This window comes from Mirounga angustirostris, unplaced genomic scaffold (genome assembly GCF_029215605.1).
Source record: "Mirounga angustirostris isolate CCGP_5_RB_7025 unplaced genomic scaffold, mMirAng1.0.hap1 SCAF_6, whole genome shotgun sequence".
NCBI classification, from domain to species: domain Eukaryota; kingdom Metazoa; phylum Chordata; class Mammalia; order Carnivora; family Phocidae; genus Mirounga; species Mirounga angustirostris.
In genome coordinates, this window is record NW_026991714.1 from 147,125,226 (window position 1) to 147,152,756 (window position 27,531).

The 27,531-nt window shown below is 51.9% G+C and overlaps 1 protein-coding gene across 1 annotated transcript; it reads right to left on the reverse strand.

Annotated features, from left to right (window-relative positions):
* Window positions 1-17,976: 17,976 nt before the first annotated feature.
* On the reverse strand, window positions 17,977-26,988 carry LOC123846935 (protein argonaute-2-like). Its single transcript, XM_054508452.2, has 2 exons — window positions 26,063-26,988; window positions 17,977-25,927 (listed from the first exon to the last, which is right to left on the reverse strand). The coding sequence occupies exon 2, from the start codon at window positions 21,739-21,741 to the stop codon at window positions 20,761-20,763; it is 981 nt and encodes a 326-aa protein (XP_054364427.1). The 5' UTR covers window positions 21,742-25,927; window positions 26,063-26,988; the 3' UTR covers window positions 17,977-20,760.
* Between the last annotated feature and the right edge of the window lie 543 nt (window positions 26,989-27,531).

The following is a 27,531-nucleotide window of genomic DNA, read 5'->3' on the forward strand; positions in this document are numbered from 1 at the left end:
CTGGCTCTTTGGCCTTCAGTTCCTTACCACATGGGCCTCACCACAGGGTGAGGCCTCACCACAGGGCAGCCTGCTTTGCCCAAAGCAAACAAACAAGGAGCATGGGTAAGATGGACCACGGTCTTTCTGTACGTGAATCTGGAAAACAACGTCTCCTTACTTTCACTGTATTCTATTCATTAGACCCAAGTCCCTAGTCTCAGTCCACACTCAAGGGAAGGGTGTTGTACAAGCATAGGAATGTCGGGAGTGGGATTTATTGAGGGCCAATTTACAGGTTGCCTACATACCTTTGAGCCCTATAACTCCACTTACTGGAAGTTATCCTTAAATTAATAATCAAACAAGTACGAAGTTATACAGCCAACACTGCTGTTTAAAATGGTGTACAGGGGCGCCTGGGTGGCTCAAACGGTTAAGCGTCTGCCTTGGGCTCAGGTCACAATCCCAGGCTCCTGGGATCGAGCCCCACATGAGCTTCTCCCTCTCTCTCTGCCTGCTGCTTCCCCTGCTCATGTTCGCTCTCTCTCTGTCAAAAATAAATAAAATCTTTAAAAAAGAAAATAAAATGGTGTACAGTTGGGACACCTGGGTGGCTCAGTCAGTTAAGCGTCTGCCTTTGGCTCAGGTCATGATCCCAGGGTCCTGGGATCGAGTCCCACATCAGGCTCCTTGCTCAGCAAGGAGTCTGCTTCGCCTGCAGCACCCTGCTTGTGCTTGCTCTCTCTCTATGACAAATAAAATCTTTTTAAAAAAAGAAATAAAATAATGAAATAAAACGGTGTACAAATGAGGTGGTCCCTGAGTGGCTCAGTTGGTTAAGCATCCAACTCTTGATTTCGGCTCATGTCATGATCTCAGGGTCATGAGATAGAGCCCCATGTCAGCTGAGCTCCTTGCTCAGCACAGAGTCTGCAAGAGAGGCTCTCCTTCCCTCTCCCTCTGCCCCTCCACCTTTCTCTAAATAAATAAATAAATAAATAAATAAATAAATAAATAAAATCTTAAAAATTAAAATAAAATAAAATAGTGTACAATTGGAACCCATCTAGTCCAGCTGATTTGATTTCAACACGTTCATATGACAGAATACTATGCAATCACTAAAACATGACAGAAGAATATTTATGTACATGAGAAAACGTTTGTGATGAAATATTAACTTAAAAAAAAGCAGAATACAAAGGCACCTGGGTGGCTCAGTCAGTGAAGCATCTGCCTTGGGCTCAGGTCATGATCCCAGAATCCCAGGATCAAGCCCCACACCAGGCTCCCTGCTCAGCAGGGAGTCTGCTTCCTCCTCCTCCCTCTACCCCTCCCCCATGCTTGCACGTGCACGCGCACTCTCTCTCTCAAATAAATAAGTAAAATTTTTTAAAAAGTAGAACAGAAAACCATATGCAATATGATTCCAATATTCAAATATGCAGAGAAAAAATTAAAAGAAACCACTTTTGAACATTTTGGAGTATTCTGGGTGAGCACAGGACTATGCATCATTTTCACTTCCTTCTTTATACTTCCTGTGTTTTCAAGATTTTCTACAATATATATTATAGTTGATACAACACAGGTTTGAACTGCGTGGGTCCAATCATATGTGGGTTTTTTTGATATAGTGCAGTACTATAAATGTTTTCTTTCTTATGATTTTCTCAGTAACATTTTCTCTTCTCTAGCTTACTTTATTATAAAAACACAGTATATAATAGATATAACATACAAAATACATGTCAACCAACTGTTTATGTTATCAGTAAGGCTTCCAGTCAACAGTGGGCTATTGTTAAGTGGGCTAGTTAAGTTTTGGCAGAGTCAAAATCTGTATGTGGATTTCCAACTATGCAAGGGATCAGCACTCCCAACCCCTGCATTGTTCAAGGATCCACTGTAGTTTGATCATCAGAAAAGAGAACGCTTTTGTAAGATTTACATTCGCTGCCTGGGAACAGTCACACGTCCCACATCTGCTGTCCTCTGCAGACCTCCACGACAGAAGAAGAAACGACAGAGCAGGACACTGGGGGAGAGGAGGATCAGGCCTCTGGCCACTGGTAACCCATGTCTGCCTCTGTGCTCGTGGGAAAAAGCCCCCCCTCTGGGAAGACACAGCCCCATGCATGCACAGCTGGGCGAGCAGACATGCCTTGGGGGAATTTAGAAAAAGGTGCCCACACCTCTGAACAGACACAGCCCCGAAGCAGGATGCACAGCATGGCCTGGAGAGTGGGCTGGATTTCAGCCCTACGTCCCTGCTCAGCCCAGACCCTTGTTCCTGTCCTGGGGGTCCTCACCTACCTCTGAGAGACCCCAAGCTAGAAAGGCCTCAGACCCTGACTGTGAGGCACAGCTGAGCCAAAGCCCCGCATCTGGGACTGCAAGCTCACACAGCACCTTCTCACGGCTCCCCTTGCCCTGCTCCCGCCCCAAGGGCAGCTCTTAGAAGTGTCACCCCTTCACAGACAAGGGCGCACCGGTTAAGTGACTGCCCCTTCTGTGAGGCCAGGGAGAAAGGAAGGAGATACCTGGGCTGCTCTGGGTCCCCAGAGCCACGCCCTCTGTGGACCTGACCTTTCCCGTGTCCCTTCCCTAAGAATCCACAGAGGGATCTGTGTGGCAGTTTCCTGCGGCTGTGGCAGGATCAGCCTCTGACCTCCTCCATCCGAGGAGGAGGAAGACGAGACGCAAACGGGCGGGCCTGTGAACCGTTCAGAGAAGGGGCTCGCGTGTCCTGAGGATTTGCTCTGTGCCCAGGTGCAGCGGGAGGCTTCCACCCTCAGCAGACATTATCAGCCCTGACTCGCCAACGAGACACCTGAGGCTCGGGAAAGACCATGACTCTTCAGAGGTGACACGGCCGTTAAGGGAGGGACAGGGCTGGGACCCAAACCTCATTCGTGTTTGTCCACGATGCCTCTTCATGTGTGTCCGACAGGGAGGAGAAGAAGCAGAAAAACACGGCTGTGTGTCAGAAACCCATGCAGTGGACTCGTTAAGGACACGTCATGGTTCAAAAGCAAGCCTGGGAGATGGAAAGTCCCCGCTGGCTGGGTTTCCAGGGAGAGTCCAGGGACTAGCCTGACCAACAGGGCGCAGAGACCTGAGGCTGATCCTGCCACAGCCGCAGGAAACTGCCACACAGGTCCCTCTGTGGATTCTTAGGGAAGGGACACGGGAAAGGTCACGTCCACAGAGGGTGTGGCTCTGGGGACCCAGAGCAGCCCGGGTATGACCAGGCCACCCGCGGGGCTACCCCAGCCTTGCCCTGGTCACGGGAGGCTTCCCAACCCCCTGGGGCACAGGCCCGGGCAGCTGAACAGAGGGCCTCATCCCTCCCCTCCTGGCGGGCAGCCCGCAGCCTGGCAGGCGTGCCCAGGGGCTGCATGCAGAAGGCAGAGCCTCCTGTTTCAGGGCGACAAACAACACCTGACGCTCCAGCACGGAGAGAAGAGGGGCCCAGCTTCCACCACGTGGCAGCCTTAGAGACTGCCTCCCACGGGGCACCATCTTGGCCGGCCGGCCCCCTCGGGGCTCAGGAGATGCCCCCCGCACGCAGCCTGGCTGTTCTGAGGAAGATAAAGAGGGTGGCATGGGAGAAGAAAGGAGCAGATTTTTTAAGTCCATTACCGTGTGCAGTGTGTGTGTTTACATTATCCCATTTACCTTCCCACTGGAAAGTAGGCATGAAGCTTCTTCCCAGTTTCTAGAACAGGGGACTGCAGCTTGCGGACAGGAAGCAGCTTGCCAGGGTTCGCATGGCCAGTGAGAACTGGGCTTCCATACCGGTCTGTGAGGGGCATGCTCTGCTCCCTGCAAACTTGTCGCCCCCAGCCCAGTCCAAAGGGCGGTTTCCAAATTCCCTCAGGGAGGATCCTCAAAGAAGCTAAGCTGAACTTGCCCTTGAAATATGCGACCCCATCCTCACTGCCCTACCTGTCCGAGCACCCCCAAGTCCCCTTTCTCAGCTCCTGTCTCCTGTAGCTGACCCTGAAGAGACCCGCAGGGGCAGCCCTTCCAGGGACTCAGTTATAGGGTGCCGAGCGCAGGAGAAAGGCAATTGCTTTAAGCCCATGTACAGTTGAGGAAAGAAGGCCAGAGTCTGAGTTAGGCTGTGCTACTCCCAGGGAAGGCCAGCCCCTGCAGCATCCCGTGCCCTCAGCCAAAGAGTGCCCGGCACCTCTGCACAGACCCTGGATGGCCCCTCCCGCCAACCCCTGCAGGCTCTCATGCCCTCAAGATTTTTTTCTCTCTCTTCTTACAAATTTTTATTTAAATTCTAGTTAGTTTACATATAGTGTAATGTTGGCTTCAGGTGTCGAATTTAGGGACTCATCACTTACACATAACACCCAGTGCTCATCATAACAAGTGCCCTCCTTAATACCCTTTGCCCATCTAGCCCATCCCCCACCCACGTCCCTCCAACAACTCTGTTTGTTCTCTGTTGTTAAGAGTCTCTTATGGTTTGCTTCCCTCTCTTCTTTTTCCCCTTCCTATCTGTTCATCTGTTTTGTTTCCTAAATTCCGCATGTGAGTGAGATCATATGGTACTTGTCTTTGACTGGCTTATTTCACTTAGCATTATACTCTCTAGTTCCATCCACGTCGTCACAAATGGCAAGATTTCATTCTTTTTGATGGCTGAGTAATATCCCATTGTATATATACACCACATCTTCTTTATCCATTCATCAGTCGATGGACACTTGGGCTCTTTCCATAATTTGGCTACTGTTGATAATTCTCACACCTTCAAGATTTTGCAAGGCAACCTCAAGTCCCTTTTTTAAGCAACTGTTGGGTGCCAATTACAATAATTTTGTATCTCTGAGGACTTGGTGAGAGCAGTGAAAGAGACGGGAACCTTATTTGATGAAATCTGACTTGCTAACGGAAGGCAAGAACATTCCACGTGATCCACATCTGCATGGCCCCTCTCGGTGAGCTGGGAAGGGCACTGAGGTGCCACGTGGGGCTCGGGGATTTCTGCCCGTAAGCCACAGTGAAGATCAGGCTTCTGCTCTCCAAGAAAAGCAGTCCTTCCCTCAGGGGCGCTCACCACAGGCTGGTGTTGGGCTTGTGTATAGCAGGGTGGCCGTAAATCCCACAGCAACCCTATGAGGTAGGTGCTATTGTGATTCCTGTTTTATAAATGAGGAAACCAAGACATAGGGGTGGAATAACTTGCCCAAGGAACTCAGTTGTCCGCGACTGGGCCCCCGGCATCAGAGGCTGTGGACTTAGGGCCTGTGCTGGGGTCCCTCCTGTACCCTAGAAGCTTCGAAAGCCACCAGCTTGCCCTGCATCCCACAGCCAGCTGGCCCCAGGACTGTGTTCCCTCTGGAGGAAGGTCTGGGGGGATTAAAAAAGAAAGAGTGGGACGAGGGCTCAAGAGTATTGACAGCACCGACCTGGAAAAGAACACGATATCCCATTTCTGGATGCTCGTTCTCTACCTGGCAGAGGACCCCAAAACTGCCAGCAAGGGCCCTGGGAAGCTCCGAGCTGGCACACCGTGGCTTAGTGGTTAAGGTGGCGATTTGCAGGGAAAGGCTCCTATCAGCAACTCGTCTCACTGCAGGGAAACAGAGGGTGTTCTTAGCCGCCTGGATCCTCTCTGTCCCATCTCCTGACCCGGGGGGGAGCTGAGTCCCGAGTGTCCAGCATCACACAGCTGTTTGGGACATGGCCCACCCCTGTCCGCGAACCTGCAGGACCTCAGGGCAGCCTCTTTCTCCCTCTCTCGGTCTCTCTCCCCACCTCCGTTGCCCTGTCTGCCAATCGTGCAGATCAAACTAGGTATTGCTGCAGCCTTGAGCCTCAACATGCCACAATTCCCCTTCAGTCTAAAAGGTTGTTGGCTCTGAACCCAACTCAGATCAATCAGTCTCAGACAATGCTCATCCCGCCGGCTCGGTCCTCCCGCCTCCACCTCCCATTGCCTGTGATCATCTGAAGGAGCCACTCACTGAATTACCAAGGAGAAGCCCATCAAATCAGGAGAAGGGATATGGCAAAAAACCAATCCTAACAAAATATATTTGAGCTCCAGATAAAATTTCATCCCTTCCCACCGGCCAATTTTACCGTTTTTTGTTTAAGTCCAGTGCAGCCAGGCATGTGGACAGGAGCTTGCTTTTCTGCTGGAGACAGAGAGTACTGGGGCCCTGACCCAGGGGGCCCCCGGGATGATGGGACATAAGTACAGAGCCCCCAACTCTGCTTCCTACCTGTCCCCCTCGATGCTTGACACCCACTATCAGAGTGAGTCTTTCTGGAAATTACGACTGATACAGTAACAGCAGGGGCAGCTCTCGTGTCTTGAGCACTCACTATGTGCCCCACACAGCATTCAGTGTTGCCCACGCAGCATCTCGTTTAATGCCCCGCAATGCATCTCCATTGTACAGATGAGCAAACCAAGGCCCAGCAAGGATGGATAACTTGACAAGACCTCCTGGCTACTCAAGAGCACACTGAGCTTTCAACCTGGTCTAACTCTGATGCACCTGCTCCTAACCCTACACTCTTTCTGGAGAGAAGTGCATTAGGAGTCTCTGGGCTCAGACATGGCGCCCCTAGAAGGCCCCTGGGAAAAATGAACCAACGTGTTTTTTAAACAATCAAGGAGATTTGATGATGGACTGGGTGCTAGGCAATACCAAGGAAAAGTTTAAGATGCTATCGACATGGTTGTAAAAGGGAATGTCCAGGTTTGGAGAAATGCCCACTGGATTATGTAGCAATATTAAAACACAGTGTCAGGGTGGGATGCCTGGGTGGCTCAGTTGGTTAAGCGACTGCCTTCGGCTCGGGTCATGATCCTGGAGTCCCGGGATCGAGTCCCGCATCGGGCTCCCTGCTCGGCAGGGAGTCTGCTTCTCCCTCTGACCCTCCTCCCTCTCATGTGCTCTCTCTCATTCTCTCTCTCTCAAATAAATAAATAAAATCTTAAAAAAAAAAAAAACAACACAGTGTCAGGGACTTGCTGTGAAATCCTTCAGGAGACAGAGAAAGCAAATAGGGCAAAAATCTGACTAATTATTGACTCTGAGTGATGACTATACGGGCTCATAGTACAATTTTCTCGACTTTGGAGTATGTTTGAAAATATTCACAATTATACATTTTCAAACACATGGAACATCATTAATCATCAGGGAAATGCAAATCAAAACCCCAGTGAGATACCACCTCACACATCAGGAGGGCTACTATTAAAAAACACTTTTTTAAAAACAGAAAATATCAAGTGTTGGCAAGAAGGTGGGAAAATCCAAACCCTTGCATGCTGCTGGCAGGCACGAAAAATGGTACAGCCACTGTGAGAAGCAGTACGGAGTTTCCTCAAAAAATTTAAAGTGGAATTACTAGATGATACGGCAATCCCACTTCTGCGAAATATCCGGAAGATTTGAAAGCAAGTTCTCAAAGAGATATCTGTACGCCCGTGTTCAGGGCAGTATTATTCACCATAACTAAAACGTGGAAGCCACCCAAGTGTCCACCTACAGATGAGGGGTCCAACTCAATGTGGTGTATACCTACAGTGAAATATTGTCCAGCCTCCAAAGCAAGGACATTCTGACACCTGCTACAATGTGAAGGAATCTTGAGGACATTATGCTCAGCGATGGAAGCCAGTTGCCAAGAGACAAACATCATATGACTCTGTTTATATGAGATACCCAGAGTGGTCAGATGCATAGAGACACAAAGTGGAATGGTGGGTGCCCGGGAAGAAGGAACGGGAGGTTTGTTTAATGGATAGAGTGATGAAAAAGTTCTGGAGCTGGAGGGCGGTAAGGGTTGCACATGAGTGCGAGCGTACTGAATGCCACGGAGCTGGACCCTTAAAAACGGTTAAGGTGGTAATTTTTGTGTTATGTGGTTTTTGCCACAATTTTTTAAAGGTTCTTAACACACGCACCCATACACGGAAACTAAGATGAACCATGAGGCAGATCTAGATGTGCCCGTATGAGACAAGTGAGAGAAACCCAAACAAACAAGCTCCAGCTTAAAAAGAAATATATTGACTAATGAAATGAAAAAATCCAGGGTTGAGCTTCAGGCACAGCTGGCTCCAGATGTTCAAGAGATGTGTGGGCTTGGCCTCTCTCCGCCTCTCACTCTGCTTTCCCCTAGGTAAGCTCTACTCTCAATCGGATTGTCTCCAGCAGATGGCAAAGGTGGTCCCAGAACTTTCAGCTTAGACTCTACCAGTCTGGCAACCCCCACCAAGCGAGTGACTGTTTCCAGCAAAGCTTCCAAGATTGAGTCTCACTGGTCAGGCTTGAGCCACATCCCCATTCCTGGACCAATCCCTGTGATTTGAGGGAGGCCTGGGATTGAGAGTTTGGGGTTCCCCAAAGGAGAATTGAGGGGCTACTCCTGAAGAACGGATAATAGCTACTGGCCAGGCAGAAACATCAGCGGTCGCCTCCAGTGTGGAAGTGCTTAGGGTCAGACAGAGAAATGATCAGTGTAGGAGACCGCCATTGCAATGCACCTGCTACAAAGCCAGGCTGAGGGACCCAGTTCCACAGAGGGGTTGGCAGGACATCACTGTTTGGTCCAACATCACCACACACTCTCGCTGGTCTCAGAAGGAACCAGGAAGAAGCGTGGCTCCGGGGCCCTGGCTCTGGCACTCCCTGGCCATGTGACTTCGGGAATGTGATCTAACTATGCTCGGCCTTGGTTCCCTCATCTGGGAAATGGGTACAACAAACCTGGCTTGTGAGATTGCAGTAGGGGTTGAAAGAGAAGACGACCTGAATGCCTGGCACCAGCCTTGCACACGCCAGGGGCTCAGTCAATCATTTTTAAGAGACCACCTGCTGGCTGGAGCCTGTGCTCCCAGAAACCCCCTCGGGCATCTGAACTGTAGGCGAGAGGACTTTCAAGAAAGCAATTTCTCTTTGCTTCAGCTGTTGGCAGACGTTAATGAAAAGAAATTAAATAAAAGCCAATACTGGGACTTTCTTAGATCCTTCCAAGCCACTTGACTCAGCAATGGTGAAAATTCGAGGAGAACCCGTCCCGCCAGGCCAATCGATGACAAAGATTAGCTGGAGGATCCTTGGGCCCCAGAGTCCGGGTGATGCTGAGGCTACTCTGGGATGTCAGGGCTCCAGTCAGGAGAAGAGCAGGACAGAGAAAGCTGCTCGCCCACTGCAAAACCAGCATGAGGTTCTCCTCCAACTCCGGACTCAGTGCTCCGGCCGAGCTCAGCTGGGAGCTCCCGGGAGCAGGGGTCCGACTCAGCGGCGACTGCCGAACCGCCTTATCACTGGGAAATGCCACACCAGTGGTTTCCAAAGAGGGCACCACGGGACCCGCAGCCCTTAGGGAGCTGACAACTGTGTGGTACCTTCCAGGTGATTTGAACTCTGGAGAAAATGCGGCAGCAAACTGTTAAGAAAGCCTCCCTTTGTGCAAAATTTAAAATAATGCAAATCTTCCCTTTCAAGTAGTCAAGTGTGTCTAGAATTGTATAATCGCAAACCCACCAGCTGAAGGCGTTGTAAACTGGGCTTTCTGTGCCACCATAGCTGGTGAATAATCATACCCTGCCCTTTGTCCGTGCTGCGGGAAATCGGTCTTGAATTATTCACGTCGTGGATGTCACAGGAGCTTAAAGAATGTGTCCTATGTGTGAAACACAGCCACCCTGATGTGAAAACAGGCAGCCGTGCTCAGACGGGCTCTCAGCACATATCCAGCACCCCATGAAGCACTGGGGGAAGGGAGGGCGAAGGGAGATGCTGGCTTCAGTCAGGGACCAGCTAATTACAACCCACAGGCCAAATCCAGCCCCCCTCCTGCCTGTGAATAAAGCTCTACTGGAACATCGACTTAGGTATTAGCTGCAGCTGCTTTGACAGAACCATAAAAGGGGCCACGGAAGTGTGTGGCCTGCAAAGCCTCCAGTATTCACTATCTGGTCCTTTACAGAAAGAATTTGCTGACCCCTGGCTTAAATCAAGTCAAACAAGTTTCTTTCCTGCAGGACTTCTTTTTTTTTTTTTTTTTTTAAAGATTTTATTTATTCATTTTGAGACACAGAGATACAGAGAGAGAGAGCATGAGCAGTGGGAGAGGCAGAGGGAGAGGGAGAAGCTGACTCCCGGCTGAGCCAGGAGCCCCATGTGGGGCTCGATCCCAGGACCCCGGGATCATGACCCGAGCTGAAGGCAGACGCTTAACCATCTGAGCCACCCAGGCGCCCCTTTCCTGCAGGACTTCTTAGGAGCCTTTGGAGTATTATGTTTGGACAATGTGAATCTCCACACAAGGGATTTCATTAGATGGCAAAGCTCTCTTCCCTGGGCATCTCTCTTCCCTGGGCATCTCTCTTCCCTGGCCAGAGCAGCACTTGCCACACGGGCCCTGCTGTGGTCTGAGCAGGGCATCCTGGAACTGGGGTGGGGGGTTGGCCAATGAGTTACCCCAGTCTGGGTAATGAAGAGGAGGGTCCTGAGGTTCCCAACTGCATATTCATCCATCCTGCTGCCCCTAAGCATGATCTCAAGGACCCCTCAGTCTCTGTCCCCCAGACTTAAGCCCCACTCAGCGTAGCCAGCAGGAAAATGCAGCCCCAGGCAGCAGAATAAAGGCCGCCCATTTGGAAAATGACCACAAGCAGAGCCCTGGGTGGCTCAGTTGGTTAAGCAACTGCCTTCGGCTCAGGTCATGATCCTGGAGTCCCTGGATCGAGTCCCGCATCGGGCTCCCTGCTCGGCAGGGAGCCTGCTTCTCCCTCTGACCCTCTCCCCTCTCATGCTCTCTCTCTCTCTCGTTCTCTCTCTCAAATAAATAAATAAAATCTTAAAAAAAAAAAAAAAGAAGAGCCCAATAGGATGAAGCTTAGAGCTCAGGGTCAGGCTTTCTGCCCAGGGGGTGTTTGCAAACCGGAAACATTCACCGAGAGCGCCCTGCACACATGAGTCATTGCTCTTTTAAATCAACAAACAGGCCAGCAGACTGAGACACCAGCTCTGTACCCCCCTGCATGGCTTGCCCACCCAGGGCCTCGGTCCTGCGTCTCCCGGCCCTGGGGCACCGAGCTGGTAAAGCCCAGGCAAGCAGGGGCAGCTCCCCTTCCTCCAGCCTCAGCCCGCAAGGCATCGCGGCCCCTCACTGCCCCGCGCATCACTCGCTGCTACACCCAGGGCTGGTGCCCGCGTCCCGGCTCCAGGCAAGGACAGCATCATGTCACGGGACGCCCACTGGCATGTGTGACAGTTAGCCCTGCTTTCCTCAAGAAGCTGATGTTAAGCAACCGGTCCAGGGCCACCCTGCCAGGAAGTGGCAAGGGAAGGGGTTTGAATCCAGGCTCTTGACCTCTCTTAACCTCTTCCTGGGGGAAAAAGAAGATGCTCAGCATGTGGGCTGTGAGCTGTCCTCTGATGTGTTGCTGAATCATTTCCTCCAGCTGACCCCACTGCGTGCTGCGTTAGAGCCCCAGGAAGGGCCCGGCTGGTGCTGGCTGCGTGGGCCTCCCGGAGACAGGCCCTCCGGGGAGGCACTGATATCAGCCTGTCTCAGTCTCCGTGGCCTGGCCCGGAGCCTGGCACATAGTAGGTGTTCAGCAAACCACCGCTGAATAAACACACGGCAAGTGGCTGTTTGTGACTGAGTGAAATACTCCATGGTAACCGGCTCTCCTCCCTAATCCATGTTAAAAGACAAAATGAAGCTCTCCCAGTATTTGCATGCTCACAATCCATCCTGAAATAGAAATGTTCCCCTAAATTCCCCACCGTGTCTGGCTCCAGAGAACTTACACGATTGCAGACTTCAGCTTCAAGATGGAACATGTCGAATTCTGACAGCCAGAAGAAGAGGAGCTCCTAAGACGTTCAAAAGTATGTCAGGCGACCCGACGGCCCCGCCAGCCCCCAGGGAGGAGGCCAGGACGGGAGGCGGAGGCTTCCGTCGTCTGGGCCCGTGGAGCTTGAGCTGCTCACCTGGGGCTCGGGCTTCCCCAGGAGCCGATCGTTCTCTCCCGTAGCCCCAGAAGTGATGCAATAAACCTCATGATTATTGATGGTTCTGCTACTGCGGGTGTGGGCTTCTGGGCCAGGGATTAAACATCTTATTCAAGATCATCTAACGGCCTTGGCCGAGAGACAGACAGGAACAGAGAAAGAAGGATGAAGGACACACACCACACACTTAAGGTTGGTGTCCCTGGAAGACAGGCTCCTGGGTGATTTGGGTGTCAGAAAGCAAAAATTCATGTGCCACCAGGGGGCACAGCTGCCCACCCCGGATGGGGCTGCTCGGGGCAGCTGCTGGGGCGTGAGCGGGACCGGAGACGGGGGTGAGCGAGTCTGCCCTGGTGTTCGGGGCTAAGGAGAGGCCTGGAAAACGGGGGTGGACATTAGACCAGGGGCAGGTGGTAATGTCCCCTTGCTAGTCTGGCTGAGGGCGGGAGGGCATCTGTGACTGGGGCCACTCGCCCCCTGGGTGCCCATGGTGCCCACCACCCGCCGCTCTGCTCATACCTGTCTGTCTCCCTCTTAACTTACAGGCAGGATCCGAATCTGAATTCTGTCTCTCTCTCTCCTATGCCCATCCCAGAACCCAGTACGGAGGAGATGCCCAGAGAAGGCTGTTGACTGGAATAATTATTGGTTTGGGATTGGAAGGATCTGTCCTCAGGAGGCCCTTGGTGCAAAACCAGAAGGTTGATATTTGTGGCTTATGGGTGGGCTCTATCCTTAGAGCAAGATGGCCTGACTTCGAGTTTTATTTCCACCACGTGTTGACTATGACCTTGAAGAAGTCACTTACCCTCTCTGATGTGGAACAGGGAATAATAATAAAACCGACCTGGGGCGCCTGAGTGGCTCAGTCAGTGAGGCCTCCGACTCTTGATTTTGGCTCAGGTCATGACCTCAGGGTCGTGAGATCGAGCCCCACGTCGGGCTCCGTGCCGAGAGTACGGCCTGCTTGAGATTCTCTCTCTCCCTCTCCCTCTGCCCCTCCCGCTCACGCTCTCTCTCTCTCTCAAAAAAAAATTTTTTAATTAAAAAAGATAATAAAACCAACCTTGCAATACTGTTGTGGGGATTCGATGAGGAATTACACACGAAATGGTGAGAAAGTGCCATTTTTTGTGCCTGGTTTGTTATCATAAAGCCACTGTCTCATCTCGCCTCCGTCGTCTCTGCTGACAGCCCTTCTACTTAAAGGAAAAAAAGTACCTGTGGCTGAGGGCCAGTAATCCCCGGCCAGGGACCTGATTGTGTGGCATCTCAGGCTGTCAGGGAAAGCGACGCGGAGCTAGTGGGGACGGACAGTCATGCCACGAGGGGGCCTCCACGGAGGACACTTGCCTCCCCCACTCCCTCCAGGAGAGCTCTTTGTCCTGGACTTTATCCCAAGCCATGCAGAGTCCATTCAGACCACCCATTTTCCCTCCACTCTGTCAGCAAACGTCGGGGGGTTCACAGGGCAGCCAGACACCACGCAGGGCCCTGGGGCGACTTCGACCTGTCCCCTGCCCCAGGGGCTCACACCCTACTGGGTGCCGGATGTTGGGACAGGTCCCGGGGCTGGAATGATGGTCAGCATCTCAGAGGCTTTAAGTCCGTTCCTACCCAACAAGTGCTTCCTCGGTGGAGAGACTGCCACCAGCCCTAAGGAGACCCCTCCAAACCCAGAATTCCAGGAAGCAGGTGAACGGCCGGTATCGCAGTTCTTTTAAAATACATATAAATAACGTCTCCGGAGCAAAGACAAGTATGCATTCCCAGTAATCCTACATCATCTGTCATCTGTCACCCCTCCCCCGGGCTGGCTGGGACTCTGGGTTCTGTTCCCCGGGTTCCGCTCCTCTCCCGGCTCCACAGTCAGGGCATCCGGCCTGGTCCCATGTGGTTCGTGCTACTTAACAAGCTTTCCAGGCACCTGCCAAGAGCATTTCTAATAAGGGCACATCTGCTCCCCAGCACAACCCTGGGAGGGCAGGTGCTGTCATCACCCCCCTTTTGCAGATGAGGAAACCAGGCACGGAGAAGTGAAGGGACCTGCCCAAACTAAGCCAGGCCTTACCTGACTTCTCTCCAGAGGGTTGGGCTGCCGACGGGTGGCAAAGAGGGGGTCGGCCAGCCATGACCACAAGAGCTGAATCCATGTACATCTGCAGAGCCCCCCAACTTCCCCTCTGTGATCAAGTCATCCTCCTTGAGAAGGGGGGGATCCACGCCTCCCCTTCGAGAGCTGACCTGGCAAATGGGGCCCAGTGGCCAGGACAGAGAAAGGTTCCAGAGATTGAGAGGGAACAAGTAGCAAGAGGGGACTCCTCCCCACCTCAGGGTGCCGGAGTCAGCAAACACGAGCAAACACAAGATGCCTAGTGAAATTTTTATTTCCGATAAACAACAAATAAATTTTTATTTATGGTGCATGCAATATTTCCCAGTTCATCTGAAATGCAGCTTTAAGCTGGTGTCCCCTCTTCTCTCTAGCAACCCTACCCCTCATCCCCCAATACTCGCAATAGTACTGGGGGTCGGGGGAGTTCAGGGTGGGGTTTGTTTCCCAAACTCACACCCCCTCCCACTCTTGATCCTGGTGACCGAATATAACCACCTAGAATGATCTGCATGATCATGAATAGTATCATCCGATTGGAGAAGGTATCCTGGATTTGGAGCAGGCTGACCTGGGGGGATGGCAGCCCCCATCCTCGACTGCGCAAACCAGCCAGGCCCCCTAATGTCGGAGCCCCCGCTTCCTTCCCTGCAGCTTGGGGCTGAGAAACCTGCCCGTCCTGATCCCAAAACCACTGGGAGGATCGACCCCCACGTTACAATTAGAAGTTCTCCAGTAAAGGTGAGGTGCTATCAAGTCCTACTGTATTATGATATATTCAGGCCATTTGATAGTATTAAATGAACAGGTTGAATTCATTGCTTGACTCGGAGGCCCGTCTGGACCTAGCTTCCTCTACGAGCTTAGGTTTCTGCGTGTACACAGAGTTAATGCAAACTCCGTGTTCTGGAGGCCGTTAAAAAAGAAGCCATAGCAAATTTGATTTAGGTACCTAATTCCATTTCAAATGACTTGGGCAATAAATAAACCACTCTCTTTGATTCTTTTAAATCAGCATATTTCAGCAGCAAAGTGACATCTTGGAATCGGCTGTCCTCTCCATCTCGCTCTATTGACCCAGGTGTGTCCACCGTGAAGGGACACCGAGGCCTGGCCCAGGGCCAGGCTGCCGGACTCTGCAAGCACAAGGACCATCTACCACCCACCGCTTAAACCCCCGGTGGGGCGGGCAGTCAATCTCCCCCGCATGAGGCCTGTGGGGGCTTTGCCTTACTCAGCTTCTCGGCGGTTGCTGGGCGCCCAAGGAGGCCCTTGCAGCATTGAGTTTGTGGGTCTGTGTGGAGGGTCCTGTAAGGGGACAGGGAGGCTTTGGGCAGAGATGCCAGCCGAGGCAGGACTCCAGCACTGGAATGTGATCAAAGGGCCTGCTCTCTGGCCTGGAGCAGCTGTCCAGGCTTCCTTCCTGGGTAGCAGGGTACGCCTGGCTCTGTGAGTTAGCATGGCCAAGCATCGGGCTCTGGAGTCAAACAACCCAGATCAGCCCCTCAGCGTTCAGGAAGGTGGGGGAGCTCCTGAGCTCCTCTGGACCCCCGCGGGCCCACCCGGGCAGGGGGGATGAGAGAGGTACGCACACTGAAGCTGTCAGGAGGATGATACAGCACCCATCAACCATCACCACGCACAGCGGTCCGCTCAGCCCAACAGGGAGAGAACGCCTCTTCGCACTAGTCAGGACGCCTGGGGGAGTTCAGAGAAACTACACACATGCACGCACACACGTGTATACACTCTGACACTCACCCCACACACACACACACACTCAGAATCGGACACACATGCACACACATGTCATACATCCACATGCAGACACAATACACTGACCCATCAATTCAGATACACACACACAGACACAAGGACACACAGACATGCACATAAACATATACACCCACTGACACACATACCGTCACACAGACCCACACACAACACACCCCTGATAGGCAAAGCAAGGCTTGGATAGGCTGGTTGGATGTGGCCAGTGAGCCACTGCATCCAGCTCTGTGGCCAACAGTCCACACGGACGCCGGCCCGTCTTTGACCCCCACTCTGTGTGCCCAGATACCACCCCAAGGTAAGCCATCAGGTCAGGTGAGGATTTTACCTTTCATCATACTTGGTAATAAAAAGAAAGTTGAGTGATTTAAGGGCTTGGTTTTTAGGCCTCTTCAAAATGCCCTTGGGCCACAAGGTTGGATGGAGAGGCTAAGGGTCTGGTCCTGGGCCTGGTCTCCTTCCCAGCACCTAGCCCCACCAGGCCCCTCCCTGCTCTGAGCTGAACCTACCTGGAAAGTTTCCCCAAAGCTCTATGGCTGGCCCTTAAACACAACCAGCAACCAGAAACCCTTCCCACCCTGGGTCTGGCTGGGCCTCAGTCACAGGAACCACAGAGACCACGGGAACCATGGCACACAGAGACCACGGGAACCATGGGGACCATGGGAACCATGACACCACAGGAACCACAGGGACAATGGAAGCCATGGGAACCATAGGAACCACAAGGACCATGGGAACCTTAGGAACTATGAGGAACCATAAGACCACAGAGACCATGGGAACCACAGGAAGCACAGGGACCATGGGAACCTCAGGGACTACAGAGGCCACGGGGACCAAAGGAACCACAAGGATCATGGGAACCACGGGACCCAGCCACATAGGATCTGCTGCCTCACTTAATGTGAATTCAGGCCAAACTTCTAGGTACCAGAATGCAGTGGATGTGACAGTGCATTACTTCTGAAGCTAGGTCCTGGTTCTCTTAGGACACTCACCTCTGGAGCCCTGAATATCCACTGAGAAAAATCTGACTACCCTGAGGCTGCCATGCCGGAAAAAAGCCCAGGCCATGGAAGAGGCCATGTATAAAAGCATGCTCCACCCAACAGATGTAGTTGAGGTCCCAGATGACTTTAGCATCACTTACCAGACATGTAATTGAAGATGCCTTCTAGATGGTTCTACACTTCAGCCTTGAGTCTCCACAGCTGGGGCCCCAGATGCTGTGGAGCAGAGACAAGCTGTCCCACCTGGACTCCTGTCTTACAGAATCCAATCCCTGGATGAAATTAAATGACTATCACTGTGGTCACTGGAAGAGATGGACCCTGGGACTTGGCGACCAGCCAGATATAGGGCTGAGGAAGAAGGGGGAGTGAGAGATAACCCCATGCTTCTTGCTCACTTCGGACCTGTGGGATCAGAGATGCCTATGGGTCACTGGCTGGAGGTGTCCAAAGGGTATGGGAGCTCCATGGTGGCCAATATCCATGTCCCTCCCCAAATCATCAAGTTAGACAAGTGCACCTCTGCCCCTTCATCAAAGAGCTCTGCATGCCCCCTTGACATTTTGCAGCAAATCCTCATTAAAATATTGTCCTCCCACTTCAAGGGAGAGGGGATATCAATGCTACCTCTCCATGGGAAGCATATTATAGAATTTGCAGACACATTTCAAACCCACCCAGCCCCTTGGAAGTGTCTCCAGAATGCATGTTCTCCTTCACCCCCTGGCCACCACCTTGGTCTGGGGCCTCTCTAACTCCCATTGAGGCTTTTGAAACAAATTCTTTTTTGGTCTCGCCACCTCCAGCCTTCCCTCCAGGCCTTCCATCACCAACAAGGATGTTCATAACACAAACAGGTCCAGTCACTTCCTACCTGGACTCCTCAGGCAGAGCCAGAGCCACGGGGTCACGAGTCTGGCTTGCAGCTTGTTTTCCTCCTGCCTGTGTAGCCTCCCTGATGCTGCTCTAGTCACATTGCATCTCAAATCCTCCTCTCTCCTTCCTGTTCTGCTGCCTTTGCACACGCTGGTTTCTCCACCTGCAAGTGCCCCATCTTCTTCTAGAGTATCCTAGCAAACTCCTATTCATCCTTCAAAACCCAGCTCCAATCTCACAGCCTCTGTGATGCCATCCTCAACTCGTTTGTGAACAGAAAATAGGAGCAGACTGGGGCACCTGGGTGGTTCAAGCGGTTGAGCATCCAACTCTTGGTTTCAGCTCAGGTCACGATCTTGCAGTTGGGAGATCAAGCTCCACATCGGGCTCTGTGCGCAGTGCAGAGTCTGCTTCAGATTCTCTCCCCGCCCCCTCTGTCTCACTCACTCTCCCTCTCTCAAATAAATAAAATAAATAAATAAATAAATTTTTAAAAAATAAAAATAAAATAAAATTGGAGCAGACCAGAGCCTCTCAATCTTGGCTGCACATTGGAATCATCTGGGGAGCTTTAACATACATTGGTGGTGGGGTGCCACCCCCCAGATGTTCTGACTTAGCAGACTGGGTGCAGCCTTGGCATGGGACCTTTTAATACTCTCCAGGAGATTCTAATGTGTAGCTAAGGTTAAGAGCCACTGGCATAGACCAATGGTTCACGGTATGGCTGCCCAGGAAAGTCACCCGGGGAGTCTTACAAGACAGCTTTCTCCCAGAGCCCCACCTCAAACCTATGAAATCAGAAGCGATAGGTGTAAGGCCCAGACAACGGCATGGACCCTTTATAAACCTCCCACCCCAGATGATTCTAATTCATAGCCAGGGTGGAGAAACACCAGGATGCTTCTCGCTTACACTCAAAACATGACATATAGAGCATGCTCAAACCCTCAGTCTAGATTTCGATTTGTAGAAGATGATCTTTATTCTAGAAGTGAACAAGGTCACAAGTCTGTTGGGTTTTTATAGAACATATCACAAGGCACTTTACAATTCTAAAACCAATAAAGGAATGCAAAATATGAATAATTTAAAAATCAATTTCCTACACATAATAGATCCTCAATAAATATTCATTGAACCAGTTAATAAGTCAATCAATCAATACAGGTGTAGTTTTAGAGCTGCCCAAGATACTTCTACATCTCCCCGGTAGACTGTGAGTTCCCTGAGGACAGGCCTGAGGACCCCAGCCCCCAAGCAAGGACATTTGGGTGAATGAAGCAATGAATTGACATGCAAAGCAAAGGGCTCTGAATGCTCTTGGCTATCTCTGTATTTCCTAGGTGCGTGATGAATTTCTAAGAGAACAGAGAAATGCTAGTATGTCATTTTTATTGAAAAGATGACAATGTAGCAATTTAACGATAGAAAAATCACATTGCCTAGGTTATTGTGCTTCTTTGGAGGCCTGGGGAGAAGCCTAGACATGGCTTTTCAACTCAACAGGAAGCCACAGGCTCACAGCCAGCCCCTGGCCATGCATGGACAGGCTGATCAAGTGCCCAGCACTGCTTCATGCGCTGCCCACCACAATGTGATGGCTCAGCCTTTCCTAAGCAGTGGGGATATGACCTCTACTCCATGACCAGTAGAGGGTGGATGATGGAATCATGGCCTGTGCATCACCCCTGTCTTGTGATCTCAGCTGCTTTGGCCCCTTGATTGCAAGAATATTCCTTCCCCAGAGCACCCCACCTGCCCAGTGGTAAAGAGCAATGGCTCTGGGGTCAGACAGAGCAGAGTTCTAGGGCCTGTATAGTTCTAGGACACCACTTGGCTGTATAACTAGGGCAAACCACTGAGCCTCTCTGAGCCCCAGTGTCCCCACCTATAGGATGACATCACTGTAGTACTTGCCCGGAAGGTCATTAAGAGATGAAAATGGAATGATGCCTGCAGAGCTTCATGGAAAAGGGCTCAGAGTTTGACAGGTGACAGTGCAGAGGCCTTGGTAAGCCTTGGTTTTTGCACCTGTAAAATGGGACTGATTACAACTCATCATAAAACCATTGCGATGTACCAATGCTGAGAAGGGCCAGCCATCATGACTGGCTTACCCTGGGCCCTCCCTATTAGCTGCCAGCATTAATTTCACCTTTCTAAGATCATATTGCCACTTATAAGGATAAGGAGCTGACGCTTCTCCCAGCAAGGGTGTGCTCATGGTTTGTGTGCCAACAACTTCCCAGAGGCTTGGAGAGCTCTCCTCCCACCATCACAGGCCCCACCAGAAGTCTGCTGCAACTGTGTTCTAATGGGTAGAAAAGCATGTGGTCCAAGGGAGACAGGACAGAGAGGGGAGCTGCCCATCCCCTCGATCTGCTGCTCCCAAGGCTGGAGGGAAGAACAAATTCAGGTCCCCATGTGGAATGAAGGGCTATTTTCTCACACATAACCTTTTTTTTTTTTTTTTAGGAAACACGGGACTCTATTTTAATAAGCAGCTTATAGATTTTGGCAAACCGTATTTCCTACGACAATGGAGTCTTATACAGGTCTGCAGTTCAAAATCCAAGTTTGAAATCTGGGACGGAAGGCATTCTGGAAAATGGAGAATCTACTAAAATCAATGACATCTCATGTTCGATGCTGGCTGTCATGGAAGGGCTGGGCATCTGTTGGTCTGAGTGTAGCTGGTTTCATGTGAATCCAACTCGGTACACAATCGTAAACACTAAAACATGTCAAGCAACATACATGGTGCCCAGGTGTCCTGAGGAACCTGGACTGCCTTTGCCAACGTTTGGTGGTCTCGTCCATTACTCTGCCTGGAGGTATGGCTTCCTTCAGCACTGTCATGTTCTTTGGCCACCAGGTGGTACCCCGCCCGGAAAGCCACCAGGTGGGCGTAGTATGCTGGCACCGGGATGGACACGGATCGCGTGCGGCGCACGTAGGTGTGACACAGCTAGTAGGTGAGAATCTGCAGCTTGTTGGAAGAGAAACGACTGTCATCCCAAAGCATGTGATAGTGGGAAGGCCTGCTTGTTCCCTGAATGCCAGCGTGACTACACAGGTGGAAGTCAAACTCGGTCAGGTGGGTGATGTTCATGTCCACAGTTGTGCCTGCTGGAATGTTTCCACTTTTCCCAACCCTCTCATTCTTGTCGGTGCAGAAGAGCTGCGTGTGGTGCCTTTTCTGTACCACTATGAAAGTGATCCCTGGCTGGTAGTCCTTTTCTAACTTGACACATGCCTTGCAGAAGGCCAGCAACTCATGGTGGAGGACCCGCTGGAACTGGCCCTCGGAGACGCCGTCGCAGTAGAAGATGATGCACGTGGGCTTGAAGCGCATGGACTTGTAGAACTGGATGAGGAGCTCACGGACCATGGTGGCCAGGTCCTGGATGATCTCCTGACGGTACAGCTGAACCCGCACAGTGGTGCAGTAGCGGTTGGGGTGCGCATCCATGCTGCCCATGACGGCGGTGATGGAAGGCTTCTTCCTGTCCCCAGCGGGTGGGCGAGTGACTTCGGCCCCCAGAAAGATGATGGGTTGCTGGAACACGGGCGGCCTCCCCTGAGGCAGTAGGATGCTGTTCATGCCTCCCAGTTTGACGTTCATCTTCAAGCAGAGGTTGGACAGGGTCTGTGGCGTGGTCCTCTGCACGTTCTTCATCTGCACACACTGCGTGGCCATCCCCAGCACCCACATATAACCTGAGCCGACCAAACACCAACCAAATACCTCCTTGCCCTGACCCCCAGAAGAAAAGCAAGAGTCCACAGGTGGCCCTCTTCTAGAACCATCCCAGCCACTGCCTTCTCCTCCATACCCCTGGAGCAACGTGTGGAGCAGGTGGGAACATGGGACAGGAACAAGATGCTGGGTCAGAGGGACAAAGGCTGGACCCAGCTGTTCCCAACACGCCTTCCCAAATGCACACATGAGCCCTGGTACAGATAACAGAAAGGAAGTCAGAACATTCCTTTGGCAAAGAGAAGCACTGTGGCATCCTCCAGCACCCCATATGCACTCAGGCAGCAATGTCCTTGAAGAAAGGTCAACTGGCCATCTTCTCCCATTCTGCTGTAGGGACAAAAATCAGCCTTCATCCCCAGCCAGGGATGCAGCCATCCAGCAAATCGCAACTTCCCTCAAGAAGTCAGGACCAACCATCCCTGTCCCCCAGGCAGCCCTGTAGCATCCCAGAGTAGAGAACCAGAAAGGAGAAAGTGGAGGAGAAAGGTTGGTAGCATGTCGGGAGGCATGAGCACGGCCAGCTGTGACCCTGGGCTTACCCTCTCTTGCCTGTGGAAAGTGGATAAAGGTCATTCATACTGCTTATTCACCACCCTGGGTACTTCAGGTGCAGGGAGATCAAAATGTGCCCTCACTCTGCAAACTCTGGAGTGCTGGGCAGGAGCTAGTCATCATTCCCAGCCCTCTCTCTGGTTCTCAGGGCATCCCAGGCAGAGGAGGGTAAACTTCAATCTGGGCTCCTGGGAGCAGTAACTCAGAGCAACTCTCTACAAATGTGAAATTTCTGCAGTATCTCGTTTGATCTTCAGGGTTCCCGCAGACTTTATATTTAATTCATAATATCTTAGTTTGTTTTAATAAAATGTTGTTTTGAATTAGTTACCATCTGGGAGATTGATGCATCTGGTAAATCGACGCTCGAGAAAGTTGACCAGGGAGTCAGCCCCTCGGTGCCGCCAGTGAAGGCTGCTTCCAGCCACGAGAGGTGAAAAATCTCAACATGCCTCCCAGCAGGCAAGTACAGTGGCCCCTCCCAGCCCAAGTGGATCTGGGATGTGTTTTGGTGAAACTCTCTGAATGACTTCTTCCCCGGATTAACATGGAAACCAGGCCTCTCGGCTTGGCCTGGGGGAAAGAGCTTTGTGAGAGTCATCTGGACATAGAGTCGGGGGACAATCAACTCTAGCTACCATTCTCCAAAAACAAGAAACTGAGGTCAGCCAGAACCATGCCATTTCTGCCACCCCATGGTGATTCCATTAAGTCTGAGTCACAGCGTAGCTGGGAGCCCAAGTGGGGCTGGTCTTGTATGAAGTTACAAGAAAGGGGGGGCTGGCCTCAGGTTGTGAGGAGTGCTCCCCCGCCCACGTCCCAGGCCCAAATGTACCCCAAGAGCAAAGCCGATCCACCATGGTGGTGACAAAAGCTCCCTTCTGGGCTGCCAGAAGAAGTCCCAGAGGGCCCAGTTTCCCAGAATATCTGCCTGCATACACCTGTCTCCTGTCTCTCAAGAGCTTAGATCCAGGAGCCAGATGAGCCTGGGTTCAGATCCCAGCATGGAGCCATTGGCTTGGCCTTTGGGGTCTCTGGGAGGAGCTCTGGGAAATTACCAGCTCCCTGGATTGGACCCCATAGCCACCACCAAGTAAGCACCTCAGAGCTGCAGGTAGCCCACTTGTTACCAAAGAGGGGGGTCTTCTCTGGGACAAGAGGGAATCACAGGTCTCTAAGAACCTGTTAGCAGATCTCCCTCCTCCCCTTGTGGAATCCCAATGAGACAGCCATGTGCATCCTCATGAGCAGGGGGGCCAGCCCCCCTCCCATCAGGATAGGGCCTTAGGCAGAGAGCACACATGGGGCCATGAGAAGGAGGCACCTTTGGGTCCCCAGGGCAAGAGCTGACCCCAGATGTGGCCTACCAAGAAGCCAGGGTTGGCCGGGACCTCAGGGTCATTCAGCTCAATATCACTATTTCACTTGGACGTTAAGATGTCATGTTTGTTAATTTGTCCTAAATCAACACAAACTTGTCTTGGAACCCTCACCCAAGAGGAGAGGAAGCGATCCAATACTATTGTGTTGGGTGGTCAAACAAGAGCTCTGGGAAATTCACAGAGGGGATTTCGGGTCTTCAGGCCACAGCAGCCCTCCCTGGGGCCTGGGCATCCAGCCCCTGTGGTTGTGTGAAGGTGGGCAAGTCTGCTGTTTCCGTGCCACGCCTGAGTAGGGGCCCCTGGACATCCGCGATCCAGCTCTGTGGGGCCTCCAGACAGCCATGCCCTTCCATGGCTACTCCGGGAGATGTGTGGGAAGGGGGACCGCTATTTACAAACCCTGACCCAGGCTGGTTCATGGTCTACTTTCAGAAGCCCACCACTGTGGGACACAGCCCCACAGCTCCTGACTTCCTGGCTTTCAAAACACATGCCTGGGTTCTTTGTTCTCTCTATCCAGCATCTTCCACTCTGGGCCCCGCACCCCGAAAGCTGTTAACAAACCCCGGCTTGCATGGAGAAAGTTCTAGAAGGATATTCACTGAACAGGGGTGGGGCCAGGGAGGAGCTGCTGGGTTTTCTCTATCAGTACTTTGAAAATACTTTTGTGTACTTCAAATGGTTTATTAGTCATCATGTATTACTCTCATTCAATTTTTATAAAGAAATAAAATGAATGGGCGCCTGGGTGGCTCAGTTGGTTAAGCAACTGCCTTCGGCTCAGGTCATGATCCTGGAGTCCCTGGATGAGTCCCGCATCGGGCTCCCTGCTCGGCAGGGAGTCGGCTTCTCCCTCTGACCCTCCCAACCCTCCCCCCTCTCATGCTCTCCCTCTCTCAGTCTCTCTCTCAAATAAATAAATAAAATCTTAAAAAAAAAAAAAAAGAAATAAAATGAATGACCCTGTTTCTTACCAAAAGGAGCCTGAGGTCATCAGACAGAGGCCAAGGGATCAGGTGTGCTCTCCCCGGCAGGTGGGAGAACGGAGATATTGGTGACCAAGGTTTGACAGTGCAGGGTTCCTGGCTGAGCCGTTTGCCAGCTAGGGATGCAGGCAGGCTGCAAAGGCCCTCAGAGCTTTGGTTTCTTCCTCTGCAGGGTAGAAAGTAATTGTCCCTGCCTCCAGGTTGCCATGGAGATGAGTGGGCCACTGCGTGCCTCGTGCGTGACGCAATACGGTGGGCTTATCACCATCATCTTCATCATCATCATGGTGGATCCTGTCCCCAGACTCCATCAGAGACCAGCGTCCCGGGTCGCCCCTGAATAACTGAGATATCGAGGGGCTTCTCATCCTCTCTGTCTCCCATCCTCACCCCCCAACCAGGACTGTCTTCATGATTGCAAGGCCCCTTGTTCAACATGAAAATGTGGGATGTTTGTGCAAAAACCAGGAGGCAAGTGCCATTAAAATTGCTAAAATACCAGGGCGCCTGGGTGGCTCAGTAGTTGGGTGTCTGCCTTCGGCTCAGGTCATGATCCCGGGGTCCTGGGATCGAGCCCCGCATCGGGCACCCTGCTCAGCAGGAAGCCTGCTTCTCCCTCCCCCACTCCCCCTGCTTGTATTCCCTCTGTTGCTGTGTCTCTCTCTGTCAAATATATAAATAAAATCTTAAAAAAAAATTGCTAAAATACCAAACTTGCTTCTTTCTTCCACGATACCCTCCGTCTCCACTTGTCATGGTGTTTTTATTTGCTATTTAATGCCATTCTAACTACACCATTCAACATCGTATTGTGCAGTGGCAGTTTTAAATGCAAATATAAGGCCATTTAACTCGTATATGGAATCATCGAAATCACACTCTTCATATTTTGCAGTTTGTACGCAAAAGTATTTTCGTCCTTTCCAGAACAGTAGAAACACTACACTAACTCAACAGTTTTTATGTCGCTCCTTGACATTCCACCCACACACTGTGCCTTTGCCCTCCTTCTGAGTGAGGAGGACGGGAGGAAAGGGAACCGTGGGTGCCCTGTGTCTCCACTTCCTTCTGTGCCCTCACTTTCTCTGTAAGCGATTGGCTGACACAGGAAAATAACCTGAGTAAGAATAAGAGACAGGGTTCCTTGGTCATTCACGTTCCCTAGAACCCCACTGCCTTCTTTCTGCATTCCAAGCAAGTTCTGGTTTGATTGCAAAGTGTGGCCTTTCGGGGTGTCATTGCCCTTGCTCACCCCATCCTTGATGTAACACACGTGTCTTGTACTCACTTTGAGTCTCACAGAGCTCCTGTGCCTCGGGGGACCCCCTGGAGTTCTGTGCTCACGGGGCTTCGAGAATGCTGTAGGCAGGTAGGACAGCAAGGAATAACTGACACGTGCGTTGACAGACCTCCTCCGCTCCTGCGCAGGCTCCACAATCCCATCAGATTTCACTTGCAAAACACAAGTTCAAAGACAGGATTATTAAAATTTCAAGATGGCAGCAGAAGAGCATTAAGTCAAGCTCCCGCCCTTCTGAGCCCTGGCTCTGCTGTGAAATGGACACAATGTGCCCTTGGCTTGCCTACCTAGGGGCTTGCGGGGGCGCGGGGGGCACACCACGTGCAAGCAAGGTGCTGGAAATGCTCGTGAGCCACAGCTCCCAGGAGAGAGCAGGCCTGCGCCCTGAGTCCAGCAGGCGCCGAAAGAACAGCCAGCAGGGCTGGGACAGCAGGGAGCTGATCTGATTCCAGATGAGCCTGAGCGACACAAAATCCATTTCTGTTCAGGCTCAGAACTATGCTCGATAAGCCAGCAAGCTCTGTGTCACGCGTTCCTCTGGGGAGCCGTGAGGCTGTAGACTGGACGCCTGTGTCTGCGGTCCAGCTCCATGGGGTGGGGAGGTCAAGGCCGGCTGGGCTGCTCAGAGCTTCTGCCCACGGAAGGTGGGTTTGGCCAAGTGTGCTGGGACCACCGGCCGTCCCGTGGCTGCAGATCTTGGAACTGGAAGTCGACGATGGATGTCTCGGGTGACAGCTTTTCTACTCAGCTGTTCTTTCCTTGGTCACGCATTTCCCTTGAACAAGCCCATCCCCACCAATCAGGGCTCAGCCGTGGTGTGAGGACGCAGCGGAAAGCCTTTCCCCGGGTCTGCTGAAGGTTCTGGCATTGGTCACGCTCCTGCCTCAGAAGGTGATTTCACACTCCCTTCTCTTCCGACCAGGAAGCAGGCGGGCCCTGTGGGCACAAGAACAGGGAGGGACTCGGGTCACTTGGCACAGGGAGTCTGGGCTGTTCTGCGGGGCTCTGTCAGCTCACCCGGCAAGACGGAAGGAGCACCAGACTGAGATCCAGGAGGTCCCAGTTTCTCCACCCAGAGCCATGGGACCTGGGTCTGTCAGTGACACGGAGGGAAGCCACGTAACCCTTGTACCTTTCCTCAACTGTAAGCTGGACTGACGGTGGCCACAGGGCACTGCACAAATCCTCACAGCTACCTCGAGAGGGGGCGGCCCGATCCTACTTCATGTGGGTGCACCTAAGGCTTAGAAAAATTATGTAACAAAAACATTACTGTCGCAACTTTATACATGAGGAAACTGGCTTGAGGTCACTCAGCGGAGCTGAGGTCATGCCCAAGTCTGGGCAACGCCTAAGTCCACGCTCCAACTCAGACGTAAATGCCAGGAACAAATGAGCTCACACATGTGACAGGGCATCGTAACCTTTACTGCAGGTCAATGTGGGTGACTGTTGTTCGTTTAAACACAGATGGTGTCTCATGGGCCATTGTTATGAAGAAAGGGGCAGTGTTAGGTGAGAGTTCAGCCTGTCCACCTCCAGTGCCCCTCAGAGCCCAGCCCAGACTGAGACATCAGAGACATTCAGTCAGCATGATAAATGAATGAATGAACGAACGAGCAAAGACCCACACTCCTGTGCTCTCCCTCTTCCTTCCCAGCCCCCAAGAGGGCAGTACTCAGACTCCACTCCTCACTCCTCCCTTCTTTCTGGAGGCTGGTTGTTCCCTGTGTACTCGCCATGCCTCACGTCAGCC

Bases quoted from the DNA above. Each gene is read 5' to 3' on its own strand.
- LOC123846935 (XM_054508452.2), bottom strand. From the start codon at position 21,741: ATGTGTGCATTTGGGAAGGCGTGTTGGGAACAGCTGGGTCCAGCCTTT.